Raw genomic sequence first — 19,286 nt, forward strand, 5'->3', positions numbered from 1 at the left:
TTGGGGAATGTTACTTTATAAAGTAACTAATTACATTACAAAAATAGTCATTAAAAAGTAATCAGTTACATTACAGCATTACTTTCTGATAAAAGTAACTAGTTCGAATACTTTTCCATTGCAGAAATGAAAACTCCTTTGTGATTCCTCATGCATGTTGATTTAGTCAAAACCTTTATAATTATTCTACCATCATCACTCCACGAAGTTTGGCCCATAATCTGTTAACTACTAATACCCCATCTTAACTAGGCTGTTTCAACACGTGGACGTAAGCACGGTTCATTATGATTCACCACAAGTTTCGCCGCTGCGATTAGGTTTCCATCTTTCCGCGCGTTGGTCCTCGCACAGTCAAACCGCATAGGTTTGGTGTATAACAGAGGGGGTGGGGCTTCTAGGACGACTTTCACACACACACACACACACACACAATAATGGATTGGGACTGCCTGCTGTCTGGCTCACAATTACATAAATTGTCTGAATAACAGATTACATTTTTGAAAAAGGCCTAAATAACTGAGTACTTAAATGGCAGACCCAACGCGTTGGATTACGTTACTTCCAATACTGCTGTCTAGCTTTAGACTTTCCTTAGAAGAGCATGTAGTAACTACATAACTGTCCGTCCTCCACCTTAAATTTATCCTACTATTGTTGTGAGGAGCCTCCACTGACATAAAAAAAAAATAATGATGATAATTAATGTTACTCCACATTGTCATCTAAAACCATTAACTCAAGAAAACTTTTTTTTTTTTTTTAATAATGGCTTAAATCACTAAGATTTCTAGCAGGGACCAGATACAAGTCCTAACAATGTCAAAACCAGCAGATTAGAATACTTTTGTGGAAATATGATGACCAACATGATACAAAAGCATGTCCACACACACAAAGCTGCACCATGTCAGAAAAAGCCAGAGAGACAGGTCTACAGAAGGATATTTACATGCAGTAATAGTAAGTAGCACTGAAGCTGCCCCCCTCCCCCACTTTAAATATTTACTCTAGAGTGGCTGTGTTGATCTCAGCTTCTTTCAGGTTCTGCTCCATGAGGAAACACTGCCACCTGCTGGACAAAGTAAAAGTAATGCTCAAATTTTCCTTTTTATTTACTTTAATTTAGGGCATTTACTTCTGAACATCAACAGTTTTAACTTGTTCTGCATGTACAGATTTAAATAAAAATTTTTTACTCATACAGGAAATAACAGGAGGTTTGATATTAAATAAATACAGCTGTGTGAAGCTTTCTCAAGCTTCTGTTGCCTTGCACCTTCAGGTTCTGGGTTTGATTCCCACCTCAGGTCTGTGTGCATGTTCTCCCTGTGCTTGATGAGTTCAAGGACTTGCAGATTACGCTAACTGGCGTTCCCAAATTGCCTTTACTGTGTGTGTGTCCGTCCTGCACACAACCCTGTATAAAGGATGAAGTGGTATATACTGTACGATGTGTGAATGAAGGTGTATATTTATATATTCAGAAGAGTTAGAAAGGTTCTCTGCAAAAGTAATTTTTTTTCCCTTTACAATAAAATCACTGCGGTTGAATGAAACCTGAAGCTCTTATTTAAGATGAACTTTACTAGAGCAAAGAACTGCTGTAGTTCCTGTGAGCCCCTGTAACAGTGTTATTGTTAGTATGAGCTGTATTGTTCGTGAACTAAAAAGCAAGTTCTGCATTTGTGGCACAAAACCGTAATGAAGCAATCCCACTCTGCTATTGTGAGTAATGTACAAATGGTGTTTAGGTCAAACCAGAACTTGTCTATAAAATCCTGTTATGCTATTGGACTTATCCCAGTGTTTTATTAGTGCTTGGATACCATCAAGGTAGAAAGTTCTCTCATTACGCCAGAGCCATGATTGGACCACCCACATCACATCACATCTGAAACCCTGGCCTCCCAGGAACTCATTTAATAGCCCAAACATGTAGAAATGGCTTTAGTGCAAGGTCAGGGCTGTACGGGTGTGTGGTAATAACTCACAGCTGCGTTCCTGTAATCTGCAAGTGGTGCTAGTGAGTGTGTACAATTCACACACAAGGATTTTTAACAATCGGCTGTTCCAATCGCTGAATGTTTACGGGAGCAACTGCAGCGGGCTCCGAGCCACCTCAACCAGGATCGTCTTTCACAGATGTACGGCCTTCTTTATAAAGTTTGTATCATTCAAAGGTTTTACTGCAGTTAAGCGTCTCCTCACAAGTTCTCGCTTCCATTCATGAGAAATTATATCAGAAGTCCCAGTTTGATTTGAACGCTTCTTGGCGGAACATGCAAAGTGAAACTAGTCCTTCTTGTTGAGAAAAAATTGGGAATATAATCACGAAAAAAGAAAAAAATTTAATTGATGTGTGAAATTTTTCTCCTTAACGATCGAGTGTTTATAAACAGCACGGACACTGAAAGGTCATCTCAAACTGCTTTATTACATCTTAAATAACAGTACATTTTAATATAGTTTCTATCTTGCATCCAGCTTTCTGTTGTACACTGAATTTAAAATTAAATACAAAAGATGGATGAGGATACAGTGGGGGTGTGCAGAGCTCTACAGTTATTTGTATGAAGAGAGACAGACAGAAAGAGAGGGAGAAAAAAGGAATTGATTTAATCTTGTTTTTTTTTTTTTTGTAGATTTTCTTTATTTATTTAGTTGCCGACTCCAGGCCTAATGCACAACGACAGCACTTTTTTTTTTGTACAGAATGTCGCAGAGGGAGAACAGAATGGAAGAAATGCCACTACCGCTAAGGAAAGAGCGCCTCTCGTTACACGCAGAAAGGAACAACAGAAAAATTCTGCCATTCGAATGCTGCAAGATTTTTTTTTTCAATTTTTTATTAAAGGACATTAAAACCTGTTTGTTACAAAATGTCTCTAGCATTCTTTTCTTCTCATCTGGAATTTTCATTTTGCTACAGAAAGAATGAAATTTTTTGTTCTCATTTGAGTATGCGTTTCCGTGTGTGTGTGTGTGTGTATGTGTGTGCGCGCGTGTGAGAGGGAGAAAGGGTCAGTGTACGAGTGTTTTAGAAACTTCAAGGTATGGATAGAGCAGGTCAATCAATGTGTTTGCTTCTCGAGTGCATAGCTTTTACGAGTTTAATTGAATTATGTATGCACAGAGTAGCAAAAAGGAAAAAAAAAAGAATATAAATATTGTTGTGATGATCTATTTAACAGGTTATTTTTGTAAAGAAAAACATCAAAGGACTTTCCATATGCACCTCTTTTTAAGCAATTCTACAGCATGCGATTCTAAGAGTTAACTCACTCATGGCAGACGACCAAAATAAAAGTTTTTTTTTTTTAATTTTTAACTTAAAAAGTTTTTTTTTTTTCAATATCATTATTTTCAAACATTGATTTTTACAACATGTCATTCACAGAGAAGTAACTGGTTTTTCCAAGCACGGAACGGGCACCTGTGTTGAAACCGGGTGAAAATGGAAATTCGTGTTCCGCCATGAAACCCCTCGATTCCCGCCCCTCGCCCTTCCTCACCCTCCACACCAAAGCTTAGCCAAAAAACTGAAGGACATTGAGAAGAGAAAATTAAACTTTAAAATGACAGCTTAATCTTCATTTCATTACTCAAACCCCATCAGGCAAAAAAAAAAAAAAAAAAAGGAAATATACTTTAAAATGGACCTTTTTTCTTTCAGCATTCATTTAACAGCATGTGCTTGGTTAGTCAACATTTTCAACATTATTCTATGTATGCAATGCTTTATTCTTGTGCAAACAAAGACTCGTGACTAGACAAAAACAAACAAACAAAAAAAAAAAAGATTGTGTGACTAAATATACAGGTCAGGCTCAAACCGCTCCTCGTCTCGGACACGACAAAGCTGTATTATTAGAACGCCCGCGATTATTGTCAACATTATCCTCCGTCTACGAACTCGTTTCTAAAATATTTAAAGACTAAGTGATAAAAGAGTTTTTGATCCTCAGTTGAAACACTAACCGTATGTAAACGGGATGTAAGGAAACAAAACAAAAAAAAAAAAAACATGTCAAGTCATGTAGGGGGAAAAAAATGACTGCTGCCTGTTTTCTGTTAGATTACATTAGCAGTGTGATGAGCACTTGGAAAATGGTCCCGGTAGGAATGCACAGTTACTTTTGCCCCTCCCCCCTCCCCTCATCACATAATGTCGACCCCGCTGATTTCCACGTGATGTACTGAATGCAATAATTGTGCTCTATTTCTGGGAAGGAGAATCATTTTTGCCCTGTTGTTTTCCTCAGATAACGGGGTCAGTTGTGTTGGTTTGTATTTAAGAAGATTGGATATGCAATAAAATTTAACATTAGGTTGGAATGGTCTTCCAGTCAACTTTGGAGTCCAGATGCCATCTGCAAGAAAAGCAAAAGCGAAATGATCATTAAAGGAACTTGGGCAGATCAGATATGCTGTTCTCAATCACACACACACACACAATTGTGAAAGCATGTTTACTGGAAGCTCCATTTCAGAGCTGCTACCATTTTCCTGTTTTTGACCTAGTTGCACCATTTCTGTATCATTTCCTGAGGTCATGCTATACCTTTACGCCAGCAGGAGGCAGCAGAGCAGAGCATACATGATTACGATATGGCAGCACTATATAATCAACTCAAAAGCAGATTAATGTATGAACTGACAGGCCATGGAAAGCAGCAAAAAACAGGGTAAAGTGTATTACACTCATGTCTCCGGAAATAGTTAGAATGCTAACCAGAACTGGGTGTAACTTAGCCTGCAAGACATGACTGACTGAATTAATCAGGGGTTATTGCAGGATACAGTAGGTATAAGAGAAGTAAAGAGCGAATGTTGCTGTTCACTAACTATGACTAAGGTTAACTTGCCATAATAAGACTACAGAAAAATAATGTAACTTGTGATTTTAAACGATGACAGAGAAACATGTTGTAGCTGAGGAAAGCCTTAAATTCTTAAATATATAGCACAAGGTTGTTAGGATGAGCGGTGCGAGGAATAAATATAGGTGCCAACATTGCTAATAAGAAACGCCTGGCAGAGAGAGAGAGAGATTGCCTTAGTCTAGTGGATGAGACTTCAATGTATAAAGTACGAAACATATTGGCACAATTGAGATTTTACTGCAAAAATGCCTTCATTTATAAGCAACTGATTCATTTCCTGTACATTGGTACTGACATCCGGCTTGTTGACTGATGATAACACTTTCACCGACCAAACAATAGTCTACCTGGCTGCAGTATCAGGAAAGATCCAATAGGTGGTGCTGTAACACCTCCCATAACTGCCATGATGTTAGCATGTGTAAGAAAAACTTTGTCAGCTGTGTGACTGTTTTTCACTCCCTCAAAGAAAAATCGACCATATGCAGTCTGATGTAAAATTTCAAGGATTTGAGCTTTTGTTTCTCTAATTTATTTGCTTGGCTAGGTCAGTTTCAAAAAAAGGTTCTTGCTGGGCTGTGCAAGTACTGAAAGATGCCTTTCTAAATAGGCAGAAGTTTTTTTAAACAGTTTTGAAAAAGTATCCGTTTTGTAAAAGATGCATCCATCAAATTTAAAGGGCTGAATTTGTTCTCATCCAATCTTCATATGATGAACAGTTTAAAACCTTCAAAACAAAAAAGCTTTTCAAAAAAGTTCAATATTTTAATATTTATGAAAATTTATATTTTAATATTCAATTTAAGTTTAATTTTTTTTATGTTTATGTCTGTTTTAAAAATCCTACTCTTTAGATTATTATTTTCTGTGACGCCAGAAAGTTGATTTATATCTCACCTGAAACCTGTGTGCGTGCGTGCGTGCATGTGTGTAAGAATTTGAGTGAGTGTGTGTCCGTTAATTAGTTTAACATCTAACTGTGTTCTCAATGAGCTCCTATGCCAAACTGGTTTTGTGAAAAAGCTCAGGTGTGCTAAATTGCCCATCTGTGAAGCTAATACAGCTACTTGTACCTTGTATTGGCTTTCAGTAGCAACGGATCCATCATGTGCGGATTTAATAACGTTATTTTACCCTGATATCCTGAACTTCACCTGTTTAGTGATATGAAATTTAAAACAGGGCTGATATGGAGCTACAACTCTGCTCCGTCTGTTTCTTATATGCTAAAGATGGATAGGTTAGTTAATAACTGCTAACAATTAGTCTTCTTTAGCACTTCATTGTGCTTTAGCTTTCATATCACTGAACACTAACAATATAATAGTGAATAAAAACTAAAATATACACATAAATCGGGTGCTACTTAAAAAAAAAAAAAAAAAAAACACTTAGTTTGTCAGAATACATGATGAATAACCTCAAAACAGGTTGCAAATGCCTTATAAATGTCCCAAACATAAGTGGGCTAAGAGGGGTAAATCCCACTAAAATATCTACACCTTCAGTTTATTGTAAAAATTGGTCCTTACTTAGACAAGCATTTAATTAGCTGCACCTATAATAACGTCTACAATCTCGCCTACTTGTATCTTATTGAGACACAAGGTCATGAAGAAAAAGCTGGAAGGAACTGATACCAGAGGAATCGAAGCACAGGTGCATCTTCCATGCATCACTTCCCCTCTCATAAATCCCCTTTTCCAAAAGGTACAATTTATTTGCATTCAATCTGACTGGTAGAATATCTGAGAAAACAGAACAGTTGAGGTGTTTTCTATACTAAATAAGCATGGCCAAACCGTAGATGTCAGCAACTCACCTCTGTTCAATTGAATGAACAATAACTAAAGGGCACCTATGATGCAAAATTCACTTAAGCAGAGGTGAGTTGCTGACATAGTTGGCATTGGATTTCCCACCTAATGTGATCTCATAAGGAGAAACCTGCACCCCGCTCGTTCCTTGTAGTGCAGTAGCTCATTTACATAAACACTGACTCTGTGTGTTTGGAGGAGGAGTGAAACTGAAGAAATTTGAGGTATAAACATACATCTGACATAATTTCAGATGAAGCAGTAGCAGACACTTGAGAACTCTTGAGATGTGTGCTGCATTCTCAAGGGAATAGTCAAATATGGGAAATAAAAAAAGTAATAATTATATATGGACTGAAAATAAACGCTTACCTCGCGGCTTTAATTCCAGATCTTAAGGAAACTGTCCCAAGATCCTGTGGCCACTGCCATTCCATCATCAGTAACACCCAAGCAGCTAACACGGTTATCATGGCCCGCCAGGACACCTGCAAAAATGTAGTTATATTCAGAACAGAGTCTATGTGCCAACTGTGCCAATTAGAAATCAAGGACAGTTCAGATAAGAAGTGTGTTAAAACCCAGTTCGGTTAAACATTTGCGCTGACATGCAGAGTTTCACTGCAAACGATGCTTGCGTTCCCAACCACGTCACTGCACTAAACACTCCATTACTCCATGTTCGCCAAGTGTAACTGAAGAGCAGGGATCATTGCAAGACATTACCTCTTAGCTTTGATCATAAAACATACAGATTAGCTGATCGCATCAGCGTCGGTACTCGCTTCGGTCAGCGGGTATGAGGAAGCGCTTCTACAGTATCTCCATTTCATGCTTTCTGATGTTGTACATAATTCATGGTGATGGCGATGTGGTGCTGTGCCCCTCAATGCAAATGCAATAAACTATTCATGTGCTGCTTGAGCGGGGAGACAAAAGGATGGGTGTGGGTGACATACAACTTACAGCTAGGAAAATGTCCTGGAGGGTTTGGAGATAACTATAAAAATCTCTCGTGATAACCAAAGAGTATGCGCCGATGGCTTCAGAACACTGCTGGAGCTTCAGTGTGTTAATTAATACAGCGAGTTATACTTTTGATAGCTCCTATGTGGTGAGAAAGATTAAGGGTGTTGGTTAACAGGGTGGAGGTACTGCACTTGTGAAATTCTGCAGTTTAGTGCTTTATTTTACTAGCAGAAGAAACATTGAAGATGGTACGTTTAAAAATCGGAATAATGTGTGTGTTCCAATAGACAGCATCCAATAAGCATCAGTAAATGCATTTCCATCCATTTCCAACATTGATTGTGGTCTGAATACAACCATAATCCCATTAAAGTACTGAATGTCATGTATACCCTTTATTACAACCCGATGTTCTGTTTATCTCTATTCAATCCTGTAATATTAGCTCCATTAAGGTCTCTAATGGGTCTAAAATCCTTTCTGAAAATAAAACTCCCTGCTCGTCCTTCATTCCCTGCATCCTTGAGACTCCCCTGGTGCGGCCTAGTGGGCCTACTCCGTATCACGCCCTCGTTGCACTGACCTGCGCGATCGGCTTTGAGGGTGTCCCACACGTTGCAGTTGAAGTCGTCATAGCCAGCGAGCAGCAAACGGCCGCTTTTGGAAAAGGCCACCGAGGTAATGCCGCAGATGATGTTGTCGTGAGAGTACACCATCAACTCCTGGTCGGCACGCAGATCAAATAGCCTGCAGGTGGCGTCGTCAGAGCCTGTGGCAAATGCATGCCCATTGGGGAAGAACTGGAGGAAAAAAAAAAAAAAAAATCAAATACAGACAGGCACAGGGTATTTTTCTGCATTTTCTTGCTCAAGATGTTTTGTCAAAATGGCACCGTGATTAGTAAGTAGACCATGACTTTGGGACCTCGAGGCAAAACAGTCAAAATCTAACAATGCTTCACAACACACAGAACTGGGTGTGACCAGTGATGGCAAAACTTGGATCAGTACTGAACACCACTGACTAGATTAAATATGTAACACAACTGCTTGACGCCACCAGGGGGAGCTAATAACACATAAGCAGAATGTGTACAGTCATCATCAGGGGGCAAAAAGGAAAGTGTGCTTGGCAAAGTATGTACCTGCTCTCTACTAGTGGCTCTAGCACAAACAGGCATGATGCAGCCTAACATATTTTCAAACAAGATGCTAAAAAATATCCTGCCCAGTTCCATACTTTATACGGTATATTACAATTATAATACAGTAGATGGCACCAAGTTTTTTTTGTCCACTTTTCAATTCACTGTTTTAAAAAGAAAAAGGGGTATAGTCATGATCTGATCATTTGACTTTAGTCCGTAAAAGGTAAAGAGTAGAACCAGTTCGTAATCTGAAGCTTGTTCTTTTCCATCATTACATACAGACTGCTCACATTTCTGCTGCGAACTGTTCAGATCATTTTAATAACTTGCTCCTTGGCAGCAGTTTGGTGGTGTGCATAAAACAAGCAAAAGCAAAACTACTGACATGGCTTAGTATCAAATATTTATTTAACATCACTTAGTCTTTCACTGCGTCAGAGAGCAGTATGCTAGGAATAGATGTTAGGACAGTCATTAGCAGCATCGTTCCTGAAGCAATGCAACGACTTCATCATTCACTGTCTAGTTTGCAGCATGTCAGCACATTCTAGTTGAAGAATGGAATTTTATTTATTTATTTATTTTTATTAATGGGCAAGCAAAAATTCTAGGTTCATTCAAATTTAAATGTAAAAAAAAAAAAAAAAAAAAAAAAAGCGCCAAGATACATTATTTCAATGGAAAATAAGATATTACATAGCCGCCTGCTTAAGAGATGTAAAAAAAGTGTAACAGAGGGTAAAAGATGGCCCTGAACATGCACCTCTCAAACTTTATTCTGTCACGAGGTCACCGTTTTACTCAGTGCTACATCCCCCTGAATGTAACGTCATCGAAAACAGACCAATAAATTTCTCAAAAAAGATGATTCTCTTGCATCTTTTTGGACAGACGTCTGGTTGGATTTAAGGCCTTAACCAAATGCATTCGACAGAAATCAACAAGGATCTCTAACATGTGTAATATGTGCAAACCCTGTTTCAAATGGAATTATAAATATTTCCTATATCACATTCATAAGCTTTTAGTGTAAGCCATAATGGACAGGGAGACATTTTGGATCCTGCATGTGCGCATGTTTGTGATACATACACAGATGGCGTTGATGTCGGACTCATGGCCAGTGAAGGTCTGTCTGCACATGCCCTCTCTGATGTCCCAAAGCTTAGCAGAGGCGTCGCAAGCACCAGAGACAAACAAGCGTGCATCCGGAGCCAGAGAGAGAGACATCACATCCCCAGTGTGACCTGCAAATGTAGTCGTCTGCTGCCCCGTCTCAATGTCCCAGAGAGCACTGCAAACATAACAAAAAGGGATAAGTAACATGCACCAAAAAGAGAAAGGAATACAGCATTGGTTCAAACAAATAAATTAAACCTAGATCTAAAAAATATTTTGCAGTCACTTGACAATTTGCTCCTGATCCTGTGCAACAGTGATAATTCTACAGAATTGCTCAATGATGCCCCATTTTCTCTAGTAAATGACTAAGCAGGGTAAAAAGTGTGAAATATATAAAATCATCAGAAATTAGGGTTTAAATTATCATCATACAGCAGTCCACCCAGTCTGAGCATCATGTGTGTCTATGTAAGTGTCTGCGTCTGATGCAAATGGCTAAAACAGCCATGCTGGTGCACTACCCCAAACTCACCAGGTGGTGTCACCTGAACTAGTGACAATCTGGTTGTCGTCCAGGAAACGACAGCAGGAGAGGTAACCTGTATAAAAACATATGGCAATAAAATTAGACAAGTGGACAAATGCTGTCTTAAAAACCCACAATACATAATCATTCCACCAGCTCCACTAAATTAACCCATAAAACCTCTCAGGACTTCTCCAGTGCCAGAGAAGCCCTCTCAACTAAAAAAAAAAAAAAAAAAAAAAATCAAACCTACATCACTGCCACCTTAGAAACCCAACACACACTCACCTGTATGGCCAGCCAGCTCACGGCTCACACGGACATTTCCCTCACGTGTCTTCAGGTTGTAGATGGAGCAGATGTTATCCAGGCCACCGCAAGCCACATAGTTGCCGGATGGTGCGTATGCGCACGTCATAACCCATGAGGAGCGCAGTGGGATGGCATGCACCTGTAATAGGACATCGCTCATGTCATTCACGCTGCACACCAGTATGCTTAATTTGGAGCTGTACAATTCATCGATCACATCGAGGACATGACAAGGATTTCTGGTTCACAAACATCGAAGGCTAAAATCTTGGAGAAATTGGATGTTAGATTTGTTTGTTATACTCTGGTGCAACAAGTCACAAGCTTCCTATTTATTTATAATTGACTTACAAATAATCAACAAAAATAGTTGTGATGAATTTTATTCAAAATATAATATTTTTAAGGTAAATAATTAAAAGCTCTTTTAAAGTTTTAAAATATAGCTGCTCATGATAACAGGTCAGTCATATAGAGTTTGACATAAAATAAAAAATAAAAAAAATGAAAGGCCCCCCACACACACACCCACATGCTTATCAGTAATAAACAGTAGATGGGAACAGGCTTTGGGGAAATCAGGCTCACCTTGTTTGTGGTATAGCTGTCCCAAATGATAAGTTTACCATCCTGGGAAGCACTGACAAGGAGCCTGCAGAGTGAAAAACAAAGATGAACAAGTGACGGTTTTTTTTTGTGTAGGCATTCTAAGTAAAAAGCATGCGTGGTAATACTGACACAAGGTCTACTGAATTCAAAAGAACTGAAATTATTCACGTCAGAATTTCCTACCTACACGTATTTGCATACGTGTCCAGGGACTCTGAAACTTTCGTGGTCATACAAAAATGCTAGACGTTCCCTGAACACCTTACGGTTTAACTACACCCTCCTATGATTATCAAATCTCCTCTCCAGAGACAACACCACCACATAGTTAGTATACATAATTCCTTCTGAGTTATTTGAATAAACAAAACATTCAGGAATTTATTTTCCACGTGGGAGGGGTGGGGATGATGCGCCCATGACAACGTTTGGCTATCAGGGGAGTCAAGACAAATTTTCCACAGTGATTCACCACTATGCCATGATGATACTGGATGAACTCCATCTACCCAAGGGAAAACCAGTACAAAACAGAAGAAGGAAGGGATGGCAGGCTAGGCAAAACAACAAATCAGTACAATTTAAATACTTTCGCAGACGAGAGAAGGGGGTAAACGGTTCAAATATAATGAGAATTGGAAACTAGCTATGTCTTTGTGTACATTAGTACGGCTACAATCAATGCTGTTGGAGAATAAGATGCTTAGCGAGATTGTGTGGCATCATCCTGCTGCCCGAGCCCAACCCAATAAACCCAGGAGTGGAATTAAAAGTCTTCTCCAGCAGTAGATTACCAATGTTCGGTAACGTCTACTGATTAACAATAAAACCCCATACAAGCCTAGCTAAACTGTTCTAAAACACATTTACAGTAAAAATGTTTGTCAGATCAGTACTTGCATCTTCGATTAGTGTGAAGTATACACAGATCTGAACGCACATTAACATAAGTCAAAATAAACGCTCGCGTGTCAGCGGATGGCCATTTTATCCGAACACAATGCACTTTAACAAAGGAGCGTGACAAAGCAGACTGTGAGAGTCTCTGGGGTCCAACTTCACCTGCAGCCTCCCAATTATTAACCTCCTGGAGACCAGGGTGCATGTGTGTACAACAAGATCCCTTGTGCGAGCACACACATCACCATTATCTCTACACCTGTGTTTGTTCAGAACCTTCAATTCTTTTCATACTCAGGTTAGTAAAGGAGTCTCAAGATGAAAGGAGTCTGGCGTTCTGCGCCCAGCTCGAGTAAGTTTACCGTGAGTCGGTGCCCCAGTGCATGGCGTAGATTTTAGCCAGGTGACCTCTCAGTGTCCGCCTGGTGCGCATCTGAATTCGGCCAACCGGGTCGATGTTGGCTGTGATCTGCGGGAATACACGAACACGGGCAGGTCAAGACACAAATACTGCATGATAGCATTTTATTTATAAACAGTACTGCTTCAACGCGATGGGATTTAACGCTCACCTGAGACAGGGTGGCATCTGCACATGCTTTCCTTGCATCCTAAAAAAGAAAAACAAATAAGTCATTAGTTTAGTTGTCATAGTTCATATGTGCAGTAGGTAATTTAACGTGCCACGCTATTTACACTACAGTTTTCTATAATACTGCTGAAATGTTTAGCGGATAATGTAATGCAAACTACAATTGTCAATAATAATAGTAAGTTTACAACATGTAGCATTTCCTTTTCTAATTAAGTCTTATTTTCACAACCATTAACCATCTCTTACGAAATATTAACTAATGAAATAATGCTAAAGCCACATGAGAAAACTACACGACGTATGTACTGTAACTATATAAAGTATGATGTTCTTAAATACGCCAACTATTTAAATACAGCCTTAGACATGGTTCATTTGTAACTTTATAAAACGCATACACAAAGTGAGCAGGCCGGTTTCCTATACGTGTATTTATATATGCAGACTAAACTCTTGTAAAAATTTCTAATGGCAACCCGGACAAGTGTGGAAACTCACTCTGATCTGGTTCTTCAGCTGCTCAGCCTCCTGACGTAGTTGGTCGAGTTCGCTCATTTTCCTTTTCTAAATGGTACGTTTCACTCCTGCCTCGCACTGGGTCACTTACTGATCTGAGAATGACAGAAGAGAGAGAGAGAGAGAGAGAGAGAGAGAGAGAGAGAGAGAGAGAGAGAGAGGGCAAAAAGGTGAGGTTAAGCCTGTAGCATAAGCTTCAAGAGATACAGTGGTCAGTGAGAACAGCCAGTCAAATCCTTTTAACATAATCTATCCTTTGTCATTTCAATTAGTTTAGGCAAGGTGAGCCAGAATAAAAATGACCGTTTACCATTTTGTGGAAGAATTCTGGCTCCCTAGACATGGCACACACGTCGACAATTCTCAGAAACGCAGTAAAAAGATTAATACAAAGCCCCGAATCAACACTCAGCAACGCAAAGCAAATCATCTCAGCAAGCTATTCAACCAGGAGAAATGTAACAGAACTGTGTGAAGAGCACGTAACATTTGACAGCTCCATGGTGAGGACCAGCAGTCCAACAGACAGCTTTAAACTCAGACATCAGGACAAGCAAAAGCAATAAAGGTGCCATAATAATAATAATAATGATTAAAAAAACTGATCCACGGGTGGCACACTTTTGTGTGCGCGTGTGTGTGTGTGTGTGTGTGTGTGCATGCGCTTGCACGCTCTCCCTCTCTCTCTTTCCTGGCGTGTGTCCTTGCCAACCCATGAAGCTGTTACTAAGCAACAGGGTTCTGCAGCAGCCCATGCTAAAGATCACCATTTCGGCGCTGGTGCAGAGAGAAAGCTATTTACAAATCGAGACTGACAGATCCCAAAGCAAATTCAGCCGGCTTCACAGCTTCAGCGTGCTGAAATGTGCCTAATTCAACCGTGGTCTTAAGCTACATGTAGCCGCCGTCGGGAAATTCTCCAGCATACGGCGCAGAGATGGACAAAGCCTGGTTCTTGTTCATTTTAAAAGTGAACCACTGCTGCTACAAGAACACGTGTGGGAAATGTCCCATTTTGCAAATAACAGTATCCTGGAGACCATTACACCACCCCCGGGACAAAATGAGCCTTGCTCCGTTCTGATTGTATGGCAAGGCACTTAACTGATTTCATAACATACCCTTAAGATAAAGGAAAAAAGGGGCCCAAAGATTTAACCACAAAAAAAAAAATCCACCCGAACAAACTGGTAAAGACCAATGAATGGACAGTCGAAAAAGAAAAAAAGTGCACAACACTGACAGGATGAGAAAGCTCTTCACCGCTCTGGCCTCTGTCCTCCTTCCCTTCTCTCCAAAGTCACACCAGTAATCCAGGGACACTTAATTCAGCTCGTCTACGCAAATCCGGTTAACACAGAATCTGCTGATGATCCTAAACGGAGTGACTCTTCTGATGACCCAAATCCAAGTGCAAACACGCTTAATGCCAACACTTTCACTTGCACAGTGGTAGCAGAAAAGACAAAATGATAAATACATGAACATTACTTTCTTGAAAGTGTGTTAGACTGGAGCTTAAGATACAATTTGGGTGGCTTGGTAATATATATATATATATATATATTTTTTTAAGACAGCTTTTCAAAAAAAGACTAGGTGGAAATCAAAGGATACTGCTTGCATGTGCTAAATTATCCTCTGGCTGTTGGCAGTGGTTTTGGTTACACTTAACACCCCAGATAATAAATTACCCTTACTATATAGACTATAAATACAATAAATAAATCTTGCATAACCAAACCTTACCTCACCCCCTTTACGCTTAGCCACAGATCCTGTATGTCTGGTGGCCAACGACCTTCTGAATGGACGCTGTATCCAATAAACACCTAACCTCATTACACTACCAATCCTGTACGCTGATTGGCCAGAGAGACTAAACGCATTCTTGTTTCGCCAATGCAACTTAAACCTGATATAATCCAGGTGATAAAAATGTGTCATGCCTACATCACTAATACACTTTCCCCATCAGAAGCGCAATATGGTGTAGCACTAGTTAGCCCCTTCCTGTGCAGGTCTCCATGACCTGAATATGGCCTTCTTCTGCCTCTGCATCGTAAGCTGAAGCCCATGAAAAAAAATGGTGTTCTGTCAAATAATGCACAGTAGCGCAAACTGCCAGCAGACTCTACCGATTCGAGCTACCCCGATTGAAAAATGCTAAATAGATAAAATGATCTATAACAGTAAGTGGAAAATATTCTGTATTATAACATGAATTATCCATGTTATAACATTGGAGAAATAAGGGTAGCATATTCGGATAGACATTAGCCAAATATCAAATAAAGCTTCCAGCAGATAATCAACATAATTAAACACTCCAAGCTTGTCGGTCTTTCCATGCCGTTAAGTAGCAAAAAATAATAGGTAGCATGGATTGGCATGGAATCTTATTTTGGAGCTTTTCCAGATTGTTGAAGGGTTAAAATGGACATTTTCACTAAAGATTTCTCCTGTTCATTTTTTTGTCACGCATTGCAGCAGTCTAGAACGAGTGAAGGACTAAAAATGGAACGGCGACAACTGTTAGGCAGTCCTCATGATGAACCAGTTTGTTCATTGTTTGTACAGGAATAAAGAGAAATGAGAGTGAGAAGAGGAAAAACGACAGCAGTAAGGAAAGAGCCGAGACTAGAGAAAGAGAGAAGAAGAGAAAAGCGAGGGGGGAGGGAGGTGAGCCGCAGCTAGCTCTTCAGCTCTGCCTCCCTCCTCTCCCTCTCTCCCCTTCCTCTTTTTCTCTGCACTATTTTTAGTCAGGTGGTGGATGGGCTCGGCTGAGAGGGTGGAAGCGGTCCTCACATTTTCCAGCAAGGCCTATCGGCTCAGTCATCTCAGTACAATGATGCCCCAACACACACAACATGCACACACAACACGCACCCACAACACAACACGCACAACATAAGACGTCCAGGCCTGAGCTGAACTCATTTATTTCTCCAAAACGCTCTGATTGAATTTGGAGAGATTTATTTATTTTTTTAAGTTCTGTCGTAGGCAGGAAGGAAAGAAACGAGTCTATAAAAGCCTTCCTTCTGGTCAAAAGAGAGGTGGGCGATGCCTTAACGGAGCTGGCTGACTGAGAATTTTTTTTTTATATTAATATATATATATATATATATATATATATATATATATATATATATATATATATATACACACATACATATACACACACACACACATACATACACACAACATCCAAAATGGAGCTTCTGTTAAATGTTACATAAAATCCACAGTTATAGTATTACATACTGCAAGTACATTTCTACAAGTCAAACAAGACGAAGGGGGAATTTCACAGCGAAAAACAAGAATCACCTCAAATGTACCTGTTCAGCTACAGGTTAATGACATGGACATTTCCATTAGTATAAATGAACAATGTACCATCATGAGCTACTAATTTCCAGGCAAACACACTGTACAAAACCGATGTCAGTTCAGGACTGTGTACAATGGGTCAGTTCTGTAAAAAAAATTTCTACGGTTTTTCAAAAGAACACGGGTTCAGAATGACATTTATATAATAATGGCATGTTACATGATCAGAAACTCCCTCCATTACACCAAGCAGTTTAAAAGGCCTTACTCCAGTGCGTCTCATCCCTTATGTGTCCACCTGTAATGCCCCAAAACTTTTACAAATTCCGCTGCACCGTCCCCTCCTAGCATTGCTGTACCTTAATCAAATCTGACCGATGCTAAACGCGCTCAAAAAAAAAGATTTATTTACTTACATATACATATATGTATGTATATTTACACACATACATACATACACACAAGAATGATCACAACGATCTTGTGTTTTGAATGAATGGTAACTAATATGATAAAATAGGATAACGGAACCATCAAATTTTAAGATTAGAAGCTGCTTCAACAACTTCCCAAGTTTTGCAAAAACAGATTTATGCTTCTTTTGTCTGTCTTTGGGCGGACATTCGGTTTCTTAGTGTTGCAAGATAAATGGCTTAAAAGCTCTGGTGCGCTGGATTTCTCACGGGAGAACAGATATCCTCAAAAGCATTTGCATGTCCAATAAATCAATTTCAGAACATTAAATGTGGTACTCCTCCAGAATTGTATCAACAAATATATCAGAAATGCTAAGAAACTGTAGTGTTTACTTATCCTTAAAAAAATTAAAATAAATAAATAACAGCGGGTAGTGTGCTATTTTAACACATCATTCACCTCTAACCGAGAGATTAGCCTAATGGGACTACATACACAAGAGGATGAGACGGAGCACAGATTTTCTAATGAGGACTATGCAGAAGGAGACTGGGGTGTGGTCACCTTCGGAGACGCACGCATTCACGGATCTTTCACCTCAACCAGAGCTGCTTTCTTAAGGTGATAAAGTACTTTTTCTTACCCAACATCAGTCTTTCATCACGCCTCAAAATAAGTGTGTTGATGATTTCATAAATAGTTTTACTCAGTGATTGATTCATTTAATCATTAAAAAACAATACTATATCACTGCACTCATATGCTTCTGAAATCAGAAGCCCAAATGAAAGGAAAAGCTAAACCATTCATGAAGACTCCGTGACCAGTTCAAAGTTTACAGCATAGCATTTCTCACACCAAGCCATCTATTAAACATGCTGCCCCGATTCTGCTTCTGGGGCTTAATAATTTAAGATGCTCCCCCTCCTCTCTCTACCCTACAGGCTTATGGGTGGCTCCAAGGGATTAACTCCTTATCATCCAAAACGACCTGATCACAAGCTGCAAAGACAAGCCTCCTTTTTTTTTTTGAGGCAACTGAGGTGAATTTATACGTGAGCAATCGTTCCTTCAGTGTAGTTTTTTTAGTCTTCCTGTAGACATGATAAAGTCCAGACATGTCCAGAAATCTACATGGCAAAAAAGCAAGGATGAAATCCTGAAGAGTGGATAAATATTCAACTGTGATCAACAGTAGGAAGTCTGCTTAAATGCATCATGCAGGGCGTTTACAATGATGTTAGGCCCGTGAGGGCTTTTGTGTTGCAACTGCAGAGCAGGAAGTAGAAATGCAGCACCCTGCTAAAAGCCTTGGCCATTAATAGTGGGGAAAATCTAACCATGGTGTTCGCTCTTCCTGAGGCAAAGTTATTTTAAGTTAAGTTGTTTTTGGAAGATGACAAAAAAAGGGTGTTGGAATGACATGACTGCGAGCCACTTTTTTATTTCACAAAAACAAATAAGCATTTCAAAATAAATAAATTTCGTAATCATATAAAATAGATTTCTCTGAAATTGTATTTGCTTTTAGTTTTAAAAAAAACTAAATTTTGAATCTGGTGCTCCTTGTACTTATACACTTCAACCTAGTGACGTCACACAACCACAAAGTCAGCTGAAAGTGTGCGAGCTACAAACAGGAAGTGGAGGGTGGAGTGAGCCACAGGACTACAGTACACATACGACTCGTGTTTATGTTCTGAACCAAAACAGAAACGTTATACACCCCATACAGAGTCGAGGGGGAAAAAAATTTAGCCTTTCCAAATCCTAAGTTTGTTATGAAATAAGAAGACATCCATTTTGTTTGGGATGAAACTTTATATTGGAGATGGACAGTGTTTTGAGCTCAGATGCCAGAAAAAAAGAAAAAAGAAAAAAAAAAGTGAAACTCTTCGGTCCTGCTTGTGCTCTGTTCTTTGTAACACCAGAATAGCCTTTGGCTGGGAACTGGTGCTCTTAAAGTCTGACTGTTTGAGAGCCGGGAAACAGCACCACACCTTTCAGAGCTGAAAGTAACTCCTTAAAAACATCACAAATCTTTTAACATACTCACTTTCTTTTAACATTCAGTATCGGTCTGAATGGGTGGACAATACTGCAATGGCTAATCCACATAACCCCCAAAGCA

At 39.4% G+C, this 19,286-nt stretch overlaps 1 protein-coding gene across 2 annotated transcripts in view; it reads right to left on the reverse strand.

The window, feature by feature from the left end:
* Positions 1 to 2,421: 2,421 nt before the first annotated feature.
* Positions 2,422 to 19,286, reverse strand: part of gnb1a (guanine nucleotide binding protein (G protein), beta polypeptide 1a) — a 30,034-nt gene continuing 13,169 nt past the window's right edge. The window contains exons 2-11 of one of the 2 annotated variants that reach the window (XM_053503614.1): positions 13,385 to 13,492; positions 12,864 to 12,902; positions 12,654 to 12,760; positions 11,371 to 11,434; positions 10,759 to 10,921; positions 10,477 to 10,543; positions 9,915 to 10,116; positions 8,259 to 8,475; positions 7,079 to 7,194; positions 2,422 to 4,376 (exon numbers count right to left, since the gene is read on the reverse strand). In XM_053503614.1, the coding sequence (XP_053359589.1) occupies positions 7,088 to 7,194; positions 8,259 to 8,475; positions 9,915 to 10,116; positions 10,477 to 10,543; positions 10,759 to 10,921; positions 11,371 to 11,434; positions 12,654 to 12,760; positions 12,864 to 12,902; positions 13,385 to 13,441 (1,023 nt within the window). In that variant the 5' untranslated portion in view covers positions 13,442 to 13,492 and the 3' untranslated portion in view covers positions 2,422 to 4,376; positions 7,079 to 7,087. Of the gene's footprint in view, positions 4,377 to 7,078; positions 7,195 to 8,258; positions 8,476 to 9,914; positions 10,117 to 10,476; positions 10,544 to 10,758; positions 10,922 to 11,370; positions 11,435 to 12,653; positions 12,761 to 12,863; positions 12,903 to 13,384; positions 13,498 to 19,286 lie in introns of both variants that reach the window. The other variant, XM_053503613.1, reaches the window with a different exon arrangement.

The sequence above is a fragment of the Clarias gariepinus genome, chromosome 9, assembly GCF_024256425.1.
Source record: "Clarias gariepinus isolate MV-2021 ecotype Netherlands chromosome 9, CGAR_prim_01v2, whole genome shotgun sequence".
NCBI lineage: Eukaryota > Metazoa > Chordata > Actinopteri > Siluriformes > Clariidae > Clarias > Clarias gariepinus.